The 17,947-nt window shown below is 47.6% G+C and overlaps 1 protein-coding gene and 1 long non-coding RNA gene across 8 annotated transcripts in view; one reads left to right on the forward strand and one right to left on the reverse strand.

Moving 5' to 3' along the window:
- Positions 1-17,947, forward strand: part of SYN3 (synapsin III) — a 304,303-nt gene that overhangs the window by 274,423 nt on the left and 11,933 nt on the right. For all 7 annotated transcript variants that reach the window (XM_053257382.1, XM_053257387.1, XM_053257380.1 and 4 more), the window contains one exon: positions 6,286-6,388. In XM_053257382.1, coding sequence (XP_053113357.1) covers positions 6,286-6,388 — 103 coding nt within the window. The remainder of the gene's footprint in view (positions 1-6,285; positions 6,389-17,947) is intronic.
- On the reverse strand, positions 8,458-11,145 carry LOC128327962 (uncharacterized). The gene is made up of 2 exons (XR_008308924.1): positions 10,887-11,145; positions 8,458-9,516 (listed from the first exon to the last, which is right to left on the reverse strand). It is a non-coding gene; the product is annotated as an uncharacterized LOC128327962 (long non-coding RNA).

Raw genomic sequence — 17,947 nt, forward strand, 5'->3', positions numbered from 1 at the left:
CCTCCATAGATGTGTGGAGGCCATTTGTGTGACCTCCATGGCTGGCTGGCTCAGCGATCGTAGTTAATGCTTTAGCTACAATCATGCAAGTCATGAGAACAAGCCCACTGTGTCCAGTTCTGGGTACTGCATTTTGAGAAAGACATTGATAAACTGGAACAGATTCAGGCCAGAAGGGCAACATCCTACATAAAATGAAGTATAATTAATGGAGCTGGATATGTTTGTTTGGGAGAAGGCTAATGGGCAATATGGTGGCCATCTTCAAAGATGTGAAGGGCTGTCACATAGAAGGAGAAGTGGACTTGTTCTCTGTGGCTCCTGAAGCCAGAACTAGAACCAATGGGTTGAAATTACAAGGAAGTAGATTTAGGCTATACATTAGGAGGAACTTCCTAACTCTAAGACCTGTTCAGCAGTGGGGCAATCTGCTTTGAGCAGTGGTGGCCTCTCCTTTGCTGAAGGTTTTCAAACAGAGGCTGGGCTGCCATCTGTCAGGGATCCTGTAGAAGTTTCCTACTCTGAGCATGGGGTTGGTCTAGATTCTAGAAGATGTCCAACGTGAGATCCATCCAACTCTTAACATTCTGTGATTTTATGAAATCACTTGATTTTGCATCTTCACTTGCCCAGATGTTGAACCTAGAAATCGTCACCATCCTCTTTGCCCAATCTTTTCCAGAGAAGCTATTCTGTCACTCATTATTTTCATGCTGTGCACTCTCTGCACAAGAGTGGGCCTCGCAGGGCTTTTCTATATTTGCATGGATAGCCTGCTTGATTCATAGGGTTAATCCCCAATGTCAACAGCACATTCCTGGCACTCTTCTCTTCATACATATCCAGTGTGGGAAAGCATTAGCTCACCGGTGTGAATGTATCCTAACTTTACAACTCCCCAGCCAGGAAAGGTGCTCAAATCATCGCCTCTGTCCTTTCTTTCTGTCTTCTCCAAGTCTTTTTTCCACCTCAGCATAGGAGTGTAGTGGCAATAGCAACACTGTTAGGGCGACATCAGTCAGAAACAAGACTAAGAGATCTCATTCCATCAGCTGCATTGAGCATCTACCCTCTAAGAGAAAAGGCCTATGTGTTGTAGCTCAAGTAAGACAGACCTCACAGGGAGGGCACTCCATGAGTGGGGCATCACCAGTAAGAATGCCCTCTTCCCATTTGCCACCCACCTCATCTCTGAAGGCAGGGGCACCCAGTCCCTATTTTCTGGAATCTGTCCCTGATAAATCACAGTTGCATTTTGCCTCTTGGAGACATTTTTCATGTGAGTTGCTGCAGCTGCCATTCTTCAGGATTCAGCTCCAGAGTCTCTAGAAATTAGATCTCCAAGTGGCTGAGGTGATGCATTCTTTCTCTTGTGCCTGCTTATAAATAGGTGCACAACACTAAGCCACAATGCAGTGATTAGCACATATCGAGTGGAATCCAGTCTTCAACAATGTGTAATGGTGAGTAGAGGGCACCAATTCCTGGTATGAGATTCGGTTGCTACAAGGCTACCCTACATTGTCATCTGCAAAACTTTGGAAGGTATATAATATCCAGGCAGGTATGTGCAGAGTAGGTGGCCCTTCATAAGGGATGCGTGTCCCTTAGAATAAAGAAGATCTGACCTATGACTATACCAGGTGAGAGAAGTAATATCACAAGCGGTTAGGTTTGCCAGCTTGTTGTCTGGCAGGGCTCTGCTGCTCTGCTTGTAAGCTCCCAGAAGCATAGGCCGGCCACTGTTAGAAACCGGATTGAGCCTGGCTTCAATCCAGGAAGGCTTTTTTCATGTTCCCTTGCATTTTCAACAAAGTAAAAAAGGAGAAATGCATCAGGTGAAGCCTTTCCCAGCATGCAGATCACATATACAACTAATGGGCCATCCAGCCAAACCAAGCCGCCACCCCCCTCCAGATTGCCAGGTACTTGACAACTGCCTGAGTCAGTCAGACAGCAAAGAGAACTGGTTTACTGAACCTTGGTGGACCACTACTCATGACTGGGGAACTGCATCAAGCCTGATGAGTCTTGAGCTGTGCAGGCCTGATATATAAATGAAGTATAGGGGAAAGTGTCACTGGATGGATTTCTGTGTGTTGTGAACATTCACTGTAAGCCAAACCTTTGTATGTTAAAATGTCTGTTTGTTAAAATTGTATGGTAAAAACAGAGTGTCATGCATGCCAGACCAAAAAATTGAGCACTCTGTAAGCTGTAGTGGGCCAGAAAGAGAGAAGAGGTGCTTTTTGTTACACCATCCATTTGCTCGCCCATCCTTGCATTGTTTCCCCATCACACAGCCTATTCCTTTTTCTAGTGGGCAATAGCAGCAAAGAAATCAATAAGGCAGCAGCTGCAGCATGGAAGGAGGGGAATTATGAATGGCAGCCATCTTTGTGAGATGGAGACTTCTCCACACTTGATATTGTTTCTTTAACTATATCTGGGATGGAAACTGACCATTCTGGTATGGAACCCTAGCCCAATGAAAAGGTATCTTTCAGGAACAGGCTGTGGCCTGCATCGTCTGCCTGGGTTGTCAGCAATCTTAGCCTAGAACTGCCATATTTTCAGCTTGAAAAATGAGAACATCCCTCCCACTATCGTTATAAAAGACTAAAAAGTGCAAAGTTGGTAGAACTGGCCACCAGAGCACTGGACAGCCAGGACCCCCCGTGGTTTTGGGTGAGGAGATGCCCCACACCATCCACACCTGCCCAGAAGACCTGGCTGCTGGAGTGACAGAGATCAGGTTACCCAAGGCCTCCTGTCTGAAGTGGGTAGACCTGACCTCTTGTGCCAGCATAGCCCTGGTTACTAATACAAAGGTGGTCAGGTCTAGTGCCAGCTTTCTTTCTTGGTGTGGTAGCCCTACTTTAGCATCTTGTAGTGCTGTTTTCTGTGCCCTTGGCTCTTGGATCACGTAAGAGAAAGACCAGAGACAACATGAGATCTGACACTTTACCCTGGTCACTCCACACCATCACAGCCCTTGATTTTTAAATCACATCTAGCAGCAGCCAAAGGGGAGCACAATTTGCAACAAGGAATTGGTATGGAACACTTGTGACACAGCCTTGGTAAAAATCCCCTCACCCCCAGTGCAGCTGCTTTCTGATAATAAAATAAGAGAAAACCTCAGGAGATGTGTTGCACGGCAGGGTTCAAAGAGCCTGGACCGCCAATGGAAAGGGCCGCCAGTGTCCTCCTTGCCCATGATATCACATGAAAAGAGGGCATGGCCCAGTTGCCAGAGGGCCCACCCCAGCCCTCCCAATTTCATTCCAGCCAGCATTTGCTGGCTAGAAGTATTTATTTCTCTTTATTTATTTATTTCTCTTTCTACCCCTCGCTGGAGGAATAGAAAGGGAAATAGACACAGCCAGGCAGCAAACACTGGCTGGAAATGACCCTGGGAGACCTTGCACGGGCTATCCCAAGCCTGGATCACATTCCCTTTGCGCATGATGTCACACGCACAGGGGGTGTGGCCTGGGCTTGGGATAGCCAGTGCAAGCTCTTCAACCTCATTTCCAGCCAGCATTTGCTGCCTGGCTGTGTTTATTTCCCTTTACCTTCAGTGAGGGGTAGAAAGGGAAATAAATACTTCCAGCCAGTATTTGCTGAAATGAAATTGGGAGGGCTGGGGTGGGATAGCCCAACCCCAGGCCACGCCCCCGTGGTGACATCAATTGTGGCATCATGTCAATGGTCAATGACCGAATAAACGTATAACTTAACTCAATCATGTGCACGGGGCATTGCTGGCAGGGTCACTGGCGGGGCACAGGCCGCCGTTCAGCTGGCTCCACCACTGTGCATTTATGCATCTCTGATGTCATTCATGCCATGTTTGCCCCACATTCACCAAGTGGTTATATTATTATTAAAATACTTATATCCTGCCTCTCAGTAGGGGTGTGCATGGAACCGTCTGGCCTGGTTTGGTTCGAGGCCGGACCTGCCTTGAACAGAACCGGGCCAGTTCGGTCCAGCCCCCATGGAACCCCACCCCCGGTCCAGTCCGGTTCCGGACCAGTCCGCGAACTTTTTTTAAAAAAAATTTAAATGTGAAGCAAGTACCTGTAGCCCCTTCGTGGGGTGTCCGTGCGGGTTCCCTCTCCCCCCACTGAAAGGGCCAAAAAGGCTTCACTTACCCAGCCACGGCAGTGATGAGGAAGGCCGGCGGGGGGAGAGGGAACCCGCGCGGACACCACACACACACACACACACACACACACACCGCGGCTACAGCAAGCCCCACGAAGGGGCTACAGGTACTTGCTTCACGTTTAATTTTTTTAAAATAAAAAGTTCGCTGACCTGCCAGACCGGACCCAGAGGTCTGGTTCTGGTCTGATGGAACCGGGGTGGTGGTGGTTTGGTTTGGTTCGGTTCAACCACGAACCCACAAACCCCCAGACTGAAACCCTGGGCCGCCAGACCGGTTCAGCACAGCCCTACCTCTCAGTCAAAGATTTCATACATAAAAGCAATAGAATAATAAAATGCACACTAACATTTCAAACTAATAAACTAAACAGACAGAACAGCTCATCAATGACAGCATCCAAACCAAATGCCATTAAAAATATCTTAAGCTGACAGCAAAAAGCCATCAGTGAGGGTACTTGGCAAATGAATAAGGAGAGGGAGTTCCAACATTGAGGCACCGTGATTGAAAAGGCCCTGCTCCATATTGCCACCCATCACACCTCTGATGGTGAAGGTGCGCTGAGAGAGCCTCCCAAGAAGATCTTAGTAGTCAGGCCGGCTCATATGAAAGCAGTCAGTCCTGATAAAAGTGCCCCTAATCATTACTGCAACTTCCACTCTCTGGCAAGGAAAGTAAAGACCCATAAGTCATATTGTCTGTGGGCAGCGTGGGAATTTCATTCCAGGCCCACTGTCCAGCCTGGCTTTGAGATCGTCTGCTTTAAGAATGTTTGGATTGCACTGAATGTTCAAGAGCAGAATACAGCTGCATGGTAAGAAAACCCAACAAAGAGCATTCCTTTTTCCTCGGCCATTGAAAGAACAGCTGCCAGAGCATGGCCCACCTCCTATGACACCCTTTTCTCCTTTCTTCCCATCTTCCAAAGCATCAAGGGCTGCTATGGGGCTATATCTTCAGATTTCTCTGCACAGTTCATCGAGTGTTTTTTGGCTGCATTTTAACCTTTAGTTTACATGTACTATGTAGAGGAAAAGAGCTGTCTGTCTGCAAGGGGAAACCATAGTGCTGTTTTGTCCCTTCAAAATAAAACAGGGAAGGTGTGCACTCTGGCACTTTAGGGGAAGAATGCACAGTCATCAAAGTACTAATCAGGAAGGAAGGAAGGAAGGAAAAGCAAAAGGTTCATAAAATTGTGGTGCATTGCAAGGGGAAGAAATGGCATTGGTGGTACACTCATCACTTTTTAAAGAGCTAAATGTAGATGCCACACTGGAGTGTTACAGACTGGGAAGCTCTCAGACGCTAAATAAATAATAATTATGATTGTTGTTATTGTATACATATACTGATAGCGAACTCAGATGGTTGAGTGTGTATCAGACTGGAAGTGAAAATGGAGCCAAAAATACTGTAATGGTTTTTGTATAGTAAGGGGGCTCCATTTCTCTGTGTAAACCGCCCTGAGCCATTTCTGGAAGGGCAGTATAGAAATCAAATAAAATCTATCTATCTATCAATCAATAGTGCACAGAAGTCTGCAAATTGATAAAAACTAAATGGAATACCCTGCCACCACCCCAAAATCACCAACCTGAGGAGGGTGGAGCATGCTCAGTGGTCCCCGTCCCCAGGACCTGTGAAATGTTAATGGTATCAATTGGAACATAACAACAAAGGGAGAAGGAAATGGCCTTCTTGAGCCTTTAACTGCTTAAGTGGCGCAGTGGGGAAATGCTTGACTAACAAGCAGAAGGTTGCCAGTTCAAATCCCCGTTGCTACTATATCGGGCAGCAGCGATATAGGAAGATGCTGAAAGGCATCATCTCATACTGTGCAGGAGGAGGCAATGGTAATCTCCTCCTGTATTCTACCAAAGAAAACCACGGAGTTCTGTGGGTGCCAGGAATCAAAATCAACTTGATGGTACACTTTACCTTTAGTATCCTGGAGAGTGGACATTTATTCTTGCAAGTAGAATTTCCAACTCTGAATGAAGCGATTCCTGGAGATTCCCAGCCCCAATTTCCCCCCACAGTAGGCCATTAAACTCTCCAGAATTGATGTGTATATAGATTATACAAATAATCTTGTTTGGTTTCTGCAGGTATAGAGTCTGGGCAGATTCGGTTGCGGAGATGTTTGGAGGACTCGATGTTTGTGCAGTCAAAGCTGTCCACAGCAAGGATGGAAAAGACTACATCATTGAAGTAAGAGACTGAATGAGTGGGATCTAAGTATTTATTATGGCTAGAGGCAGTAACTTAGAGGTAGAGCACTTGCTTTGCATGCAGAAGGACCCAGGTTCAGTTCCTGGCATCTCCAAGTAGGGCTGGGAAAGGTCCTGCATGAAACCTTGGAGAGCTGCTTCCAGTCAGAGTAGAGAGTACTGAGTTAGATGGACCAGTGGTCTGACTCGGTGTAAGGCAGCTTCCTATGGTCATCCTTATAGGAGGACGTGTTGCCAGACATGCACACTCTGTACACATGTGAAAAATACATGAAATGTCTCTCATTAAGGACAAAATGGTAGATACATATACGGAGAAAAATTAGATGCATGGAAAGCAGGTCTATCAAAAGTGATAAGCTAAGATTAAGCCAGTCTAAGGGATTAAGCTGGTCTTGCAGTAGCGAGCATGATTGTCGCCTTTGCTAAGCAGGTTTCATCTTGGTTTGCATTTGGATGGGTGACTACATGTGAGCACTGTTTGCTTAAGATATTCCCCTTAGGGCAAGGGTAGGCAACCTTGGCTCTCCAGGCTGGGGATGATGGGAGTTGTAGTTCAACAACAGCTGGAGAGTTATGGTTGCCTATACCTGCCTTAGAAGATGGGGCTGTAGCTCAGTGGCAAAGCATCTATTTTACATGCAGAAGTCCTCCAGTTCAATCCTTGGCATCTCCAGCTTGGGTTGGGAGAGACTCCTCCCTGGAGAGCCATTGCCAATCAGTGTAGACAATACTGAGCTAGATGGACTGGACCAATGGTCTGACTCTGTATAAGGTAGCTTCCTCCGTTCCTGTGTAAGATGCCTAAATGGAGTCCCAGAGGCATTCTACGGTGGAGAGAAACCACAAGGAATGGCCATCACCAACTTGCCCTGTACATGAGCTTCCTAGATGCATCCCACAGGCTGTATAAACAGAATGCTGTTTTAGATCTTGGCCGAACTCTTCAAGGGAATTCAGGATATGAGTCAAGCTGACGTATGTCAGCTGAGGGAGGGGGCTTTATTGATGGAAATATATTGCTCAAGTGAAGACATGTGATCTGAGCAAACTTTCCAGTTTTAATCAGGATCGCTATAGCAATTTTCAAGATGTGTGCAGATGCACACACCTCTTCCCGCCTCCTCTTGAACTGCTTCACTGTTTGGGGCCAAAAAGATGCTTTCAGATGAGAGGGAGTGGATGAGGTGCTCTATTTCCCCATTCCTTTCGCAAACTATTTCTACACTGCAAGCTAAACTTGTTGCTCTTTTCATGTGGTGAGGAGTTAGCTGACTGGAAGAGAGGAAAGAGCTGATTAATCATATCAAAGGGAATGGCCAAAGAATACATTGGCTTCTACACAGAGCAGTACGAGAAAGCTCTTGGGAGGCTAGCGGATCCAAAGATCAGCACAATATATGACACTCCTGGTTGCCAAAAGGCCTTTGGAGGGCCCCCCCCCAGCCCCCAACTCCGTTGCAAATTAAGCATCATCCCCCTACACACACACACACACCGTGACACACAGTATTTTTAACAGGTGGGTTCTTGAGAGCACAAACAGCAACTGAACTCACAAGAAAGTAAGAATATAAATCAGGTATATTTATGCAAATATGCATGAGCAGGAACATTTCAACATGCAACTTCACATATTCCCATCCCACATATTTCTTTTCCCACTCCCCACTCTGTCTCTAAAGCAGAGGTCACACTCGCTCGGCTGCCCAGCACTGGTCACAATTACGCTCGGCCGCCCCATGCAGTGTGGGTCAGCGGAGTGGTGACCACAACACCTAGCACAAACTAAAGAGGATTTGGGGGGGCCCAGTGGGTCTGGAGGCCCTTGGCCTCCACCTGGAAGTCCAGGGGTAAAAGGGCCCCTGGTCCCAACGATGACCCAGTTTACCCCATTTCCTCCTGTAGTAAAGCTCCTCTCTTGGGGAAACCTCCTGCTGGTCTCTGCAGATCAGGCTACTGTTTACAGCACAGGAGCAGATGCCCATAAAAACTGGCAATCAGATGTTCTTACTGGGCACATGATTTGTGAAGAAAGAGAAATGCAGATTTCAGACAAAGATGTATGGTGTTTTATTAGGCTGCTTGTTGTTTTTTTTAATACATGCCCTGACTACAGATGAAATGGTTATTAAAAACTCCTCAGGTAGCTTCAGAGAAGGATCAGCAAGTGCATTTGCCCCTAGGTTTTGTTTTTGCTCCCCCGCCGTCAGATCTGAAATGCAGCCTGTGGGAGCACGAATCAAAGCCACAATGTATTTGGAGTAGCAGCTAAAGTGAAACTGAAACTCCCCAAGGAGTTTGTGGGTGGCATAAATAATGAACTGCTGTGTCCCAGGAGGAGCACATTAACTGGGACAAACTATGGCGAGAAGAAAAGCTTGCTTTTTGAAGTCAGACCCGCCATGCCAATGGGGTCATCCTCGTGGGAGTGGGGTCGGTCAGACCACTAAAGAGGGGTGGATATTTGAAAAACAGAAGAAGAAGATATCAAAGCTGAAATTTAAGACCTCCTTGGCAGGGGGAGAAGAAAATCAGGGCAACTGTGCGGAAGAATGAGCAAGTGTCCTTGGTTACCATGTGAGGATGCTGGAATGGAGACTCCTTGTCTGACCTGCTGTAAACTCCACCAACGCAGGAAGATGAGCAAAGCTGGCTTACAGCTACATTCAGGGCCACTGAGACATCCAAATAGCTGTATGTGGGAGAGCAGCACTCCCACCCACTGAGCCTTGGAAAGCTGATGAGAACCACATGAGCCCTGTGGCGTTGGCACATTCTTGTACTGTGCAAGAATCCTGCAGGAATCAGTGACAGGTCAAAGGTTGTGTGAGGCAAGTGTGCTGCCAGGAAGGAAAATATGTTTGCTTTAGCCTCCTCTGCTAGCCTTCCCTTTGCTGCCAATCATTAAAGGGCAGCTACTAGTGATGCAGCTACTAGTTGTCACAAAATCCTGACCACCACTGGTCCAGTTCAGAATTGTGTGTGGGATGGTGGGCGAGGAGAAGAGTTTGCACCAGACTGATTTAGATCACCCACTGAACCATTCTTCTTTGATAGATAATGTTGACCACTGAATTATCAGATCTGATTGGTGGTTGGCTGCGTCTGAAAACATAAACAAATGCAGCCATTTAATCATGTACCTTTCCCATCTGTACTGAGGTAATTGTTTGCAATCACTAATAATGGAATTCAAGCAGTTATACCACTGCATGATACATTCAGGGAGGTCCAGGATGCCAGGGATCCTAGTGTCACATTCAGAGAGGGCCAGGATGCCAGGGATCCTAGTGTCACATTCAGAGAGGGCCAGGAGCCAGGGATCCTAGTGTCACATTCAGAGAGGGCCAGGATGCCAGGGATCCTAGTGTCACGTTCAGAGAGGGCCAGGATGCCAGGGATCCTAGCGTCACATTCAGAGAGGGCCAGGATGCCAGGGATCCTAGTGTCGCATTCAGAGAGGGCCAGGATGCCAGGGATCCTAGTGTCACATTCAGAGAGGGCCAGGAGCCAGGGATCCTAGTGTCACATTCAGAGAGGGCCAGGATGCCAGGGATCCTAGTGTCACGTTCAGAGAGGGCCAGGATGCCAGGGATCCTAGCGTCACATTCAGAGAGGGCCAGGATGCCAGGGATCCTAGTGTCGCATTCAGAGAGGGCCAGGATGCCAGGGATCCTAGAATCAGCTGCAGTAGCCCACCATGCTTTTAAAGCACCAAACCTGCTTTGCTTGACCAGAAAGCACACACCAGCGATCTATTGGGAACACAGCTCTTCAAAACTCAGTAGGACTGTATGACTACAGTTTGACTGCAAGGTGTGTTCTACCATGCAACTCTACACATTTCTGTGCCGTGCAAGGCGGGTGAGGGGGAGACAACCTGTGCAGTGGGAACCATTTTTTGTGTGCAGTAAGGCCTATGGAGTTTAATAAGTTAAAAAGAAATAGAGGGGTAAAGTGTGGGGTAAGAATGAAAGAAACAGACCATAAAGGTGAAAACGATTTCCTTTCTATTCTATCTTCATAACCTATTAAAAAAAGTATATTAGAGCTTTTCCATACTCATTCTTTTCAAGGCACCTCTATTTTTTCTCTCCCACTGTACCCCCAAACCAGTGGGGGCTAGTCATTTGCTGGTCATCTGTGTGGGCTGGCCATTCATCCAGTGAATGAGCAGTCTGCTTGGTGCAAGTGAAAACTGGGGTTCCCCACTTCTCAGCTGGCAGGAGCACCAAAATCAAATTTGGTCCAGCATGCCAAAAACCTTGGGGCCAGCCCTGGTTATATTTAAATATAAAATAGAGACAAGGTGAGAGACAGCTGATGTAAGGGATCACAACCCTTACGAAGGGGAAGTTTAACTCTTTCCCCCTGTGCTGTTTTCCCTATAAAATATACGCACATGCACCTGTTATTAAATATAACTATAAAATAATTTGCCCCATCAGAGAATATGTGGGCACATGTAAACTTACCATCTCATCTAGTTTGGCCATGGCTGCTTTTTAAAAAAAACGTCAGGGTATGGTACAGGTCTCCGTCAGCGAAGCCAGTCCGGACCTGAGAAAAAGGGCAAATATCATGACAATTCATTACCTTATAGGTGCGTACAAGAACTTGGAAACTGGGTTTCATTAGAGCTGCCTGAAAGAACGGAGTGAACTGGGGTGGGCCAGGAAGTATGGGATAAGCCCAAGGGACGCACAGGAAATGAGATAATACGTTTAGCACCAGGTGAGCAATAATAGAACCTGTAGAGCAGGGATTCTCAACGTGTGGGTCCCCAAATGTAATTGGACTTCCAACTCCCATAATTCCCAGCCAAAGGCCACTGGGGCTGGGGATTATAGGAGTTGAAGTCCAATAACATCTGGGGACCCACACGTTGAGAAACCCTGCTGTAGAGAGAGAAGCACCTGCTAACCTTTGCCCAAAGCCACCAGAGGGGCTTTTAACCATGGTCACCATGGAACCTTCAAATAGCAGCAGATGAAACGTCTGAGGCCTGCAGAGTGGACATTTTCCATCACCATCTCCCACACACTTTTATCATGCAGTATCCTCTCATGCAGGGAGAGGAGAGCTGGTCTTGTGGTAGCAAGCATGACTTGTCCCCATAGCTAAGCAGGGTCTGCCCTGGTTGCATCTGAATGGGAGATTTGATGTGTGAGCACTGCAAGATATTCCCCTCAAGGGATGGAGCCGCTCTGGGAAGAGCATCTAGGTTCCAAGTTCCCTCCCTGGCTTCTCCAAGATAGGGCTGAGAGAGATTCTTGCCTGCAACCTTGGAGAAGTCGCTACTAGTCTGTGAAGACAATACTGAGCTAGATAGACCAATGGTCTGACTCAGTATATGGCAGTTTCCTATGTTCCTATGTTCTTTCTTTTTAGTTGTATTTATTCATTGTGTCTTAATGTAATTTAATTATGTCTTCTTTGAGCACTGCTTATCGGACAGATAATGGGGATACCAGTACTTTACGTCAAGAAGGATAACTAAAAAACTTTTGAAACCTGCACTTGCATTGCTTTCATGAATCATATACCCGGCAGAGTTGCCAGCTTCTACCTGATCCTGTGCTTTTAGCAAGAGCTAAATCTACAGAGACTTGCAGGCAGAAATGCTTGTCACCATGCTGTGAAAAGTGTCACCTGCTGATTTCTGCAGATCAGCTGTGGTAGAGGTGCAGGAACAAGCCGAGGCAGTTTTTTCTGGTCAGTTGGCAAGCCGAGTACCCAGTAATGTCATGTGCTATGCTGCTTGTGAGATTCAGACAGCCTCCCCAGAGCTTTGCCGTACTGCTGTGTGAGGAAGCCACTGTATTCTTTGGCCAATGTAGCCACCACCTCTTTGATGTGATTAATCAGTTCTTTCCTTCCTTCCAGTCAGCCGACATCACCACTCAGATGAAAACAGGCCAAGTTTAGCCTTTGCGTCCCACTGTAATGAGTACTGGATGGCTGAAGAAAAGGATGGGGTTTTCCAGACTCATGCTTTGCCCTTCTCCCTCTCTCTGAGATACCTTATCAGGAGACAGCAGCTGTCATGGGAGACAGCCACTGACCTTGCACAGTGGTGAAGGCCAGATCCACATGGGCCGGCCGCCAGCTTCCATTGGCTGTTCCATGGGAATCGTGTCCTCAGGGATGGGGGGAAAGGAATCTCCACCTCATCTATGCCAATCTTGCATTGAGTTTCATTTTTTAATCTCAGCCTGCAAGGTCAGGTTGTATTCAATTCAGGAAGGCTCCACAATTGGGGTTAAATGGGATCCATCTGTGCTGACAGGTTCAGTGGGAGGTGAACAGACATACTCCTACACAACTAGTCTTCCGTTATGGAGATGCTGATAGTCTTCCAATGCTTCTTTTAAAACATGCTGACTTGGGTGGCCTGGGGAGGCAAATCTGTAGATGTATTTCTCCCACTGCCCTTATTAACATGGTCTTTATGGTACGATGGTTATGGGCACTGATGCTTAGTAACAAACCATCCTTCCTTCCTGACCCAGACCTGTCATTTCAGGAAACCATGTCTTGTGTTCCTGCAATGTGATGGGGGATCTTTCCTTCTGTGTGTTCACTCATTCCCCTGCTGTGACTCATCAGCTCCACAACTTGTCATGCTGTGCATGTTTACTCAGAAGTCAGTCCCTGCTCTGAGTTCAGTGGGGCTTACTCCCGTCCCATCCCGCCTGTATTTCAGATTGTAGCCACGGGCCCAAACTTGAAATTAGTATTAAATGCATTATTCACTCGGACAGGATTAGTCATCCTTGCATCAATAGCGGCAGCAGGGGTGGTGATGGGCTCATCCAAATTGGGTCCATCATGCCTTGGGAGGAGAGGGCCAAGGTCCCAGTTCAGATCACGGGCTTCATGGCTGCCCTTTGTCCCTGGAGGGAAGCTTCCACTGATGCCAGTGAGAGTTTTTGCCTAGAGCAAATAGCAGCTTGGGCGGGGGGGGGGCTGATCCAGAGTGGGATCATGGTGAAGGAAAGGGCTAAAACTTTCCACTTCTGACCCACAGTCCTGATATGGATGAAGAGGTCTCATGGCTATTGACGAAAAGGAAAACTAAGCCTGTTGGGGACTAATTTAGCATCACATGTCGCTTGACCTTGAGCTGCAGCCAACATGGCCTCTGCCTAGCCTTCAAGGGTGGATTCATCACCTCTGCTTGCCTTCTAACTGTAAATGGAAATCCCCTCGGTCCACCCAGGGCAACTGCTGGAGCTAGTGGAATGGTCAAGCCTGCTCTCTGGAGGCAGAAGTGGATCCCAGTAGAGAGAGCAGGCACATAGCTATAGGAGAGTGGGTTTGTGTCCACCCCTCTCCCTGATGGGCCCTCATATGCATCACACGCAGGGAGGCATAGCCAGCACCTGGAAGGGCCCATGTGGCCCTCCCGTGCTCATTTCCCAGCTGACAACAGTAGGCTGGGTGTTTTCTTCTTTCTCTCAGAGGGTGTTTTCTTCGTTCTTGCTAGGAGGGACATCACACTCCGAGGGGGTGGAGGCAGCACCCAAGAGGGCCAGCACGGCCCTCTGGAGCAAATTTCCCAGCTGGCTTCATTGTGGGCTGGATATTTTCTTCATTCTCGCTCTTGCTCAGAGCGAGGGAGAGCATGAAGAAAAACGAAGTGGGCTGGGAATGAAGCCTGGCTGGAGCTCAGAGGAGGGGTGACTCAGGAGGCTTTACACACAGGGCTTCTGCCCCGAATCTCCTTCAGAAGAGAGTGTGTGTGTGTGTTCACACACCAGCCAAACTTGCCTCAAAGTACCTTCAAGATTTTTGGACCTACTTTGGGCACAAACTGGGCTTTGTGATGCAAATTCTAGCTTATCTCAACTTATGTCCCGGCTTTAATGCTGGTTTTAAGCTACTTTTTCTGAAAACATTGGAGCAAATAGGAGAGGCACTAACGTAGAATCCTTCGCATGATAAGAGGCATGCTCTCTTCAGAAATGCAAATCTATCTCTGCAGGGAGCTCGCCCCGCCCCGCCCCGCCCCGCCCCCAGCATTGGCTAGAAGGAAAACACTGATGCCTGCCACATGGACTTGTTTCAAAAGAAAACCGAGAGCAGAGGGGAGGGGCTGCTTCCCTCAATGCCGTGAGTGTAATTCAAAGTGGCTTCCCTCAACGTTTACCCCGAAGCCAAGTGCAAATAACTCCCAGGCAGCTCGCAGAAGCTTGGCAGCTCAGGTGCTTTGAAGCATCCACCCCATATTATAGCTCCACCCAGAGAGAGAGAACAAGGCAACAGCAGTTGCAAGTGCAAATTCAGACCTTATGCAAAAAAACTTCCTTGCTCTGTGAGCAGTCTGGGTTTGGGTACTCCTGAACATATAAGTGCTCAGGAAATGCCATTTGTACTTCTTTTCAGTGGAACTGTGGCCCTTTCCAGCATGGGGGCAACATCTTATACAGGTGAAACTCGAAAAATTAGAATATCGTGCAAAAGTTCATTAATTCCAGTAATGCAAATTAAAAGGTGAAACTGATATATGAGATAGACGCATTACATGCAAAGCGAGATAAGTCAAGCCTTAATTTGTTATAATTGTGATGATCATGGCGTACAGCTCATGAGAACCCCAAATCCACAATCCCAGAAAATTAGAATATTACATGAAACCAATAAAACAAGGATTGTAAATAGAACAATATCGGACCTCTGAAAAGTATAAGCATGCATATGTATTCAGTACTTGGTTTGGGCCCCTTTTGCAGCAATTACTGCCTCAATGCGGCGTGGCATGGATGCTATCAGCCTGTGGCACTGCTGAGGTGTTATGGAAGACCAGGATGCTTCAATAGCGGCCTTCAGCATTTCTGCATTGTTTGGTCTCATGTCTCTCATCCTTCTCTTGGCAATGCCCCATAGATTATCTATGGGGTTCAGGTCAGGCGAGTTTGCTGGCCAATCAAGCACAGTAATCCCATGGTCATTGAACCAGGTTTTGGTACTTTTGGCAGTGTGGGCAGGTGCCAAGTCGTGCTGGAAAATGAAGTCAGCATCCCCATACACCTCGTCTGCGGAAGGAAGCATGAAGTGCTCCAAGATCTCCTGATAGACGGCTGCGTTGACCCTGGACTTAATGAAGCACAGTGGACCAACACCAGCAGATGACATGGCTCCCCAAATCAACACAGACTGTGGAAACTTCACACTGGACTTCAAGCATCTTGCATTGTGTGCCTCTCCATTCTTCCTCCAGACTCTGGGTCCTTGTTTTCCAAATGAGATGCAAAAGTTGCTCTCATCAGAAAAGAGGACTTTGGACCACTGAGCAACAGACCAGTTCTTTTTTTCTTGAGCCCAGGTAAGACGCTTCTGACGTTGTTTGTTGTTCAGGAGCGGCTTGACAAGAGGAATACGACATTTGAAGCCCATGTCCAGGATCCGTCTGTGTGTGGTGGCTCTTGATGCACTAACTCCAGCCTCAGTCCACTCCTTGTGAAAGTCCCCAACACTTTTGAATGGCCTTTTCCTGACAATCCTTTCCAGGCTGCGGTCATCCCTGCTGCTTGTGCACCTTTTTCTTCCACACTTTCCCCTTCCACATAACTTTCTATTAATGTGCTTTGATACAGCACTTTGGGAACATCCAACTTCTTTTGCAATTACCTTTTGAGGCTTTCCCTCCTTATGGAGGGTGTCAATGATGGTTTTCTGCACAACTGTCAAGTCAGCAGTCTTTCCCATGATTGTGATTCCTAATGAACCAGCAGAGGCGTAACTAGGGAAAACGGCGCCCGGGGCAAGCACTGAAATGGCACCCCCCCGCCGCCCCCCCCAACATACTACATTATACTTAGGTTTTTCCTCACAAGCGCCCGCTGCCGCCGCCAAGCCAGGCCACTGACTGGCCGCCAGGCGCCAGCAAAGCAATGGGGGGGGGCGCAGGCGGCACGGAAGGGACCGCTCGTGGGGAAGGGGGCACCAACATGCTCCCTTGACTGCTGCAGCGCTGCTGCACTGAGCAGGAAACATTTGTATTAACAAAAAATTATTTTTTTTTAATGGTCATGGCGGCGCCCCCCACGTGACCAGAAAAGATGGCGCCCGGGGCACGTGCCCCCCCTGGCCCCCCCCCATAGTTACGCCTCTGTGAACCAGACTGAGAGACCATTTAAAGGCTCAGGAACCCTTTGCAGGTGTTATGGATTGATTAGCTGATTGGAGTGGGACACCTGGAGCCTAGACTGTTGAACCTTTTCACAATATTCTAATTTTCTGGGATTGTGGATTTGGGGTTCTCATGAGCTGTACGCCATGATCATCACAATTATAACAAATTAAGGCTTGACTTATCTCGCTTTGCATGTAATGCGTCTGTCTCATATATCAGCTTCACCTTTTAATTTGCATTACTGAAATTAATGAACTTTTGCACGATATTCTAATTTTTCACGTTTCACCTGTACTTGACTATAATGTGTGAACAAGATCTCTTGGATGTGGATGAAGTACTGAGAAGTCCTGACGCACGGGTTCAAATCCTGTGCCACTGAGTGGCTTGGGGCTAGTCATCATCTTCCTCCCTTTGTTTTCTAACAAGCAGATTAACAAACTCCCTTTAAAGTTTCCATGCTGATGATGAGGGGTGTGGAGGACCTCATTGCACTTTAGTTTGGAGAGTATAATGGCACCATCTAGTGGTCAGAGTCAGCCTGTAACATTAACAGGTCAGGGAATTATTATAACTGTTTCCCACTGGCATCAGAAACTGCCAAACGAGCGAAGGCTGCATTGAAACAAGGGCCGGAGGGGGCACCTAACAGAATTGCATGAGGCTCAAGACAGCTAAGCCAGCCTGGTGCAAGAAGAGTTCCATAGCTCTCTCAGTTGCCCTGTGTCATAAGTGAATATTTTCCTGCACATAATGAAGAGATTTTTTTCAGCCTGGCTGGAAAGCTTGAAACTGCATTGAGTTGCTAGGGTGAAAGTACAACACCTTTGCATATTACCTAGTGGCAATCTATCAGCTAGCTCTATTACAGTCATTAACAGCAACATCCCAAGATCTGGAGGACCTTTATCTATTCCCCAGTTTCTTCAAACTTTGGGGAATGATCCAAAGCCTGGGCCAGGCTGCTCACAAGAACAGCCTCTCTATCGCGTTCCTTTCCATGGGAAGCACATGCTTAAAATCCTCCCATGGGGCTTAAAATTGCTTAACTTTGGCTGGATCATGCCTTCGTTTTGCAGTTTTCACGTGGGTGTTGTCTGTGACAGGCTTCCCCGGCTGGTGCCCTACAGCACATTAGTACTCTGAGAGACACTGGCTGGCGTGCAGGGGCCTAGGGAGCTCATAGGACAAGCTCGACCAGTGCCTCCCCACTTGTGTTGATGGGCTAGTGTGCACCAGCTACACCCCTGCATAGGACATTCCACGCAGGGGGCATGGCCACCAGTGCATGTCTACCTGTTGCACTCAGCACTTCATGTGCACCCCATTGGGTTCGGGACAGATGTGTTCTTTCTCTGTCTCACTCCAAGCAGAGAAAGAATGCACCTGACTGGACAC

This window comes from Hemicordylus capensis, chromosome 5 (genome assembly GCF_027244095.1).
Source record: "Hemicordylus capensis ecotype Gifberg chromosome 5, rHemCap1.1.pri, whole genome shotgun sequence".
Taxonomy (NCBI): Eukaryota; Metazoa; Chordata; class Lepidosauria; order Squamata; family Cordylidae; genus Hemicordylus; species Hemicordylus capensis.